This window comes from Castor canadensis, chromosome 5 (genome assembly GCF_047511655.1).
Source record: "Castor canadensis chromosome 5, mCasCan1.hap1v2, whole genome shotgun sequence".
In the NCBI taxonomy this organism is placed as follows: domain Eukaryota; kingdom Metazoa; phylum Chordata; class Mammalia; order Rodentia; family Castoridae; genus Castor; species Castor canadensis.
In genome coordinates, this window is record NC_133390.1 from 159010112 (window position 1) to 159016111 (window position 6000).

The 6000-nt window shown below is 42.5% G+C and overlaps 1 protein-coding gene across 3 annotated transcripts in view; it reads right to left on the reverse strand.

Annotated features, from left to right (window-relative positions):
* Trpc4ap (transient receptor potential cation channel subfamily C member 4 associated protein) overlaps positions 1–3096 on the reverse strand; it is a 94750-nt gene extending 91654 nt beyond the window's left edge. For 2 of the 3 annotated variants that reach the window (XM_020177788.2, XM_020177790.2), the window contains exon 1: positions 2868–3096. In XM_020177788.2, coding sequence (XP_020033377.1) covers positions 2868–3032 — 165 coding nt within the window. In that variant the 5' untranslated portion in view covers positions 3033–3096. The remainder of the gene's footprint in view (positions 1–2867) is intronic. The other variant, XM_020177789.2, reaches the window with a different exon arrangement.
* Between the last annotated feature and the right edge of the window lie 2904 nt (positions 3097–6000).

Genomic DNA, 6000 nt, shown 5'->3' on the forward strand with positions numbered 1-6000 from the left:
TTTCCAAGAATATTCCATCGAATGCTACTACATGGATAAAGCTTGAACACATTATGCTAAGTGAAATAAACCAATTACAAAAAGACAAATGCACAATTCCACTTATATGGACAGTAGTCAAAACTGATCAGGTGTGGTACACATCTGTAATCCCAGCACTAGGGAAGCTGAGATAGGAGGATCACTAGTTCTAAGGCTAGCCTGGGCTACACAGCAAAAGCCTGCTACACACAAAAAAAAAAACCCAGCTGGATACCAGTGGCTCAAGTCTATAATCTTAGCTACCTGGGAGGAAGAGATCAGGAGGATTGAAGTTCCAGGCCAGCCCAGGGCAACGAGTTCCAGACATACTATCTCAAAAATACCCAACACAAAAATGGGCTGGCAGAATAGCTCAAATGATAGAGTGCCTACCTAGCAAGCGTGAGGCCCTGAGTTCAAATTCCAGTACTGCAAATAAATAAAATAATAAAGTAGTCAAACTCACAGAAACAGAAAGAAGGATGGTTACTAGGGACTGAGGGAGGGGGAAAATGGGGAATTGTTCAGTGGATATACAATTTCAGATTTGCAAGATGAAAAAGTTCTAGAGATTTGAGACAAAACAATCTTAATACAAATATATACAATATATAAATATATAATATACATAAATATATACAGCATATATATATTTACACTTAAAAAATCTTAAAACCTGGTTATTTTCCTATACCACATGCCATAACGGATATGTTTACTGTGCCATGGAAATACAGGTGAGCAAATAATTCATTCTGCAGATGAGAGAGGGAAGTGTGACTACAAACAGGTCAAAGAAAGTAACTAAGTAAAGAAACATGAAAGCTGAAGATTCCCTTACGTATCCTCACTATAGTTCTGAGCAGGGGTTGTTATATCAACTTCTGAAATAGCTCTCAAACCAATACACAACAATCAGTTACCACAATAACCAGGCAAAACCACACACAAAAATAGGGCTACCAAAGTGGCTCAAGAGGTAAGAGAGCCTATCTAGCAAGTGTGAGGCCCTGAGTTCAAACCCCAGTGCCAACAACAACAAAAATTCCAGTAGCCTTCTAATATGGTAAGCTTCTCTAGTTTCCTCCTATCCTAAATCTTTAGCAATGGAAACAAATTTAGTTTCCTAAACTGCCTCATTCATCATGCTAAAGAACTTCTATGGCATAAGATCCTGAGTTCAAACCCCAGTACCACCATAACAAAAACTTCTATAGCTCCTTATTGTTCTTAATACACAGATTATCTGGAGGACTGTTTAGGATTATATTACTTAACCTTTCTTAGCATGAGTTTGGCTTTGTTAAGATATGATTCTCACAGTAGCCCAAACGATTGAGGATTAAAAAAAGATATTGTATACCTGCATAATGCCTGATCCAAAGTATATGCTCATCAAAGCATTGTTAGTTCCCTTTCTGTCTGTCCCTACATACCCAGCTCAGTGAAATATTCTGGATTAAAGAAAAGAGCAAGTATTTTCAGGATCATCTTAATGCAGATAGAGAGGAATGCAAGGAGAAAAGGTTGCTCATCTATGGTTGTCTGATGGCCAAGAAAACATATCTCACCCAGAAGAAGCACTCCTTCATCTGAATTCCTCCACAAATACATATGGCCTAGCCTTTATTTTATTCTATCTTTTCAATCATTTGAGTAATATTCAAATAACTCAAATTAAACTGTGCAAAGTTGTACTGTGAAGTCTCACTCCCATTCTCTCCTCCATTCACCCAATTCTCACCCCTCTCTCATCAATCACTGTATTACTTTCTTGCATACCTTCAAAACTTTATGCAAAAGTTTTGTTTAGATTAAGACAATGTTTTACAGGTGCGTTTGCAATGTAACTTCTGGGACCATGGGCCTGGAGGAAGAATGAAGAGACTATGTTTTATTCAGCATGCTAGTGTCCTTCACTCACCCAAAACAATACTGACCATATATTGGGCACCTATTAAAAAGCCAAACACTAAGTATAGCATTAAATGATTAACCTTAAGCCCTTACTATGTACCACAAACACATCAACATTTTACACAACTGTTTCCTTTGAATTTCACAACCACCTTAAAAGGTAAGTTACCAATTCTCATCCCTTCTTACAAGTGAACAAAGTAAGGCACTGAAAGGCAACTTGCCCAAGCAAAAAAGAGAGCAAGGCTTTGAACCCAGGCCTGCCTGGAGGCCTCTCTCCGAACTGTGACGCTCTACACTGGCAAAACAGTCTGTGCGCCCGTTGGAGCTCAGCCTAATGTGGGAGACAGGCAAGAAAAGGCCAGACAACAAAGAAATATGTAATTACAGATTGAGAAAGTAATGAGAACGAAACGAATGCGGGGCTTTGACAGAATAACAATGAGGACCTACTGTAGAACCCGGGAAGGAGAACAGTCAAGGAATGGTCTCTTTAAGAAAATGACATTTACGATACGCTTGGGGACCGTTTGAGGGGCTGCAATGAGGACCCTAGTCAAATTCACAAGGGAAAAACTGGAGGCACGTAGAGGATAAAGTCAACTCGCTAAGGTCCCCCAGACGTGTAGACGTGGCAAAGGGAAGGGAGGATCCAGAAACTGGGCCCAGAGATCGTACACGCCATCAATGCCCACAGCAGTCAGATCTCGCTCGGCCCGTGACCAGGAGGGCCTCGGCCCAACGCTGCCCACGGTCCCGCCGCGACTGACAGCGTTCGGGCAGCCCATAAGGAAGCCCTGAAGCCGGCCAAGGGGGGGTCTGGGCGGTCCTGTGGCGACCTGGAAAGGCCTCTTCCCCGTCCCCCCACCACCCCACCCCCCCGCCAGCTCTCGCCCGGTCCGCCCCGCCCCTCCTGGCCGGCCTGGTACCTGCACCGCCCGGACCAGACCCCGGCCGGTCAGCTGGCCCTGCCGCAGCTGCAGCAGAATGTTTCCGGGCCGAGGGCGGCCGCCCCATCCGCCCCACGCTGCCACCGTAGCTGCCGACCGTCTCCCTCGGCCGGCCCCAGCACCAGCCGCCGGCGCCGCCGCCATGTCTCCTCGTCCGACAAACAGGAAGCAAGCGGCCCCGGGGCCGCGTAGATTTCTACGGGGCGGCGGAGGGCTCGACGCAGCGCCCCCAGTGGGCTGACGGCGGAGGCGCAAGCCTCGTGGCAAGGACCTTACGTGCCCCGGGGGCTGCTGGGAAATGTAGTCTTTTTTTTTTCGGAGCCCGGGCAGGTGGCAGACAGATGTTTTCTGTACCGCTTGATTTTCCTGACTCTACGTCCAGCATCCTCCTCCCCAACCCCGAGGTTCCACCAGGTGGAAGAGGAGTCCCTGCGTGTGCACTTTCCCATTTCTCGCTCATTTGGGGAGGATGCAGCCAACTAGCCAGTAAAAGATCCTAGAATCTAGGTCAGGAGTTAGGCCCTTGAATCTGATTTCTGCCTGTTTCTCTCTGCCCTCGACTAGCCGCGGACCTCAACCAAGTCACCACACTCTGCCCCTGCGCCTCGTTTTCCTCCTTAGTCCATTCAGTCTTTAGTTTTTGGGAGCCGGACCAGTCAATAGTTGCTAAGGGGCCTGACGCCGAGGGGTGGCTGGGGTTGGGGTTGGGCAGGGCAGTGGGAAACAGATCGGTCTAGAATCCTGTTATGGAATGAGGTTTACGAGGAATGACAGAAAATCTATGCACAAATAAAGACACAATGACAACCTAAATAAGGCGTGGAGCTGGATGGGTTGTTGTGAAGTTAATTGAAATCATAGAAGGGAAAAGGATTAGCAAATTGTGACATCATCTGTAAGATGGCACCCTGTCCTAATTTCTCCCCACAAGATAATATGTTCTCTACTCTAAGCCCACATACTTCTCCTTTTGACAAATCTCAGAGGAGGCTGGTGTTGGCTCCTCTCCTTTTCCTTTCCTAGGAGGCAACTTGTAACAAATGAAAGGAGTGTTGAGTATGATAAATTAGGATATATGGTAAAGATTGTGACTCGCAACAAAGGTGGATGTAATTTATCGCCCAAACCAGAACACCTTTAAGACTGAAAGGACATAATGCACCAGAACAATAGATATATACGGGCACCGTCCCATGCAAACTAAGACTATGGTTACCATGCCCATTAAAAGGCAACGTCTTTACGCACCTCAAATATATAGTTGTTGGACCTTCATGTTTTAAAAAAAAAGCCAAAAATATGCATTTTTATATGAAATTGCTCAATTCTGAAAATCTGTATGGGCCAAATAAAATGCCATCTATGATTGCTGGAAGAGGAAGAGTAGAGTACTGGTGGAGTGGCTTAAGTTGTAGAGTGCCTGTCTAGCAAACCTGAGGCCCTGAGTTCAAACCCCAGTACCACAAAAAAAAAAAAAAAAAACTAACAAGAGGGAGAACAGAAATAGATTGTATCCATGTACGTTTAGCATGTGGTAAAAGAAATACTTCAAGTCAATGGGAAAAGAAGAAAATAACAATAATGTTAGATCTCTAACTCCCTAACAAAAGCTAAAATGAATAAGACATGTTAAAAACTAAACATAAAATCAACGTATAAGTCTAAAACTGTATTACAGTGATGGTGACACAACTACATCAATTTATTCAAAATCACTGGATTGTACACCAAAATGGGTGAATTTTATGATATGTAAATTATATCTCAATAAAACTGTTGGAATCAAATTGAAGTGAATACTTTTGTCATTTGGGGGTAGAAAGGGTCTTCTTTAGAATGAAATCTAGCTGGGTGCTGGTGGCTCACACTTGTAATCCTACCTCTGGGAGGCAGTGATCAGGAAGATAGAGCCTCAAAGCCAGTACAGGCAAATAGTTCCTGATATCCTATCTGGAAAATATCTAATACAAAAAAGGAATGGCAGAGTGGCTCAAGTGGTAAAGTGCCTACCTAGCAAGCATGAGACCCTTAATTCAAACCCCACACCACCAAAATTAAATAAAATCTAGAACCATAAATAGAAGATTAATAAAATTGACCTCAACAATAGGATAACTTTCTGTACAAGACAGCATAAACAACCATAGAAGACACATGACATTTCAGGAAAAATTTATTATTCAGAATTTATGAAGAATTTACTTTCCCCTTTGCCTCAAGTTCTCAATCCTAAGCAGCTCTCCAAATGGCTTGCTTTCTCATTCTAGCTTTCTGCTCAAAGACAGAGATTTCCTGAGCGCCTAAATAAAATAGCATCTTTTACATTCTTGATCTTACTACCTGCTTTTTAGAAGATAGCACTTGTCTCCACCTTACAAGGTGGCTGATTACTCTCTGCAACCCCCCAACTAATTGTGATTTGTTTAATTCTTTGCTGTACCCATCCCCAACCACCCAGAACAGTACCTGCCACAAAATAAGTGACAAAATATTTATTGATGGGATCAATGGATTAATAAACAGATTCATGCATTCCTACAAAATTACAATGATAAATCAAACAATACAATAGCAAAATTGCTAGAGAGACATAGGCAATTAACAGGGGTTAAAAATAGCCAGTAAATGTAGAAAAAGATAACCTTTCTCAGTTTTACTATAATCAAGACAGTGTAATACCAGTACGTAAAGGATAGCGATCAATGGAATTAAATAGAGAGCTCAGAAATAAATCCTCACTCATATGGTCAAATCTTCTCCAAGGGTACCAAGGCAGCACAACGTATAAAGGACAGTTTCTTCAACAAGTGATGTTGGGAAAATTGGATATCCACATGCAAAAGCATGACACTGGATCCTTATCTTACATCATATGCAGAAATTAACTCAAAATGAATTAAAGACTTAAACAATAAGTCTTTAAAGCCATAAAACTTCTATATTAAAACATGGAGGAAAATCTTCATGGCATTGGATTTGGCGATTATTGCTAGAATATGATGCCAAAAACACAGGCAACAAAAGCAAAAATAGACAAATGGGACTACATCAAACTTTAAAATTTATGCTCATTAAAGGGTATAATCAACGAAGTGAGAAGGCAGCATATTGA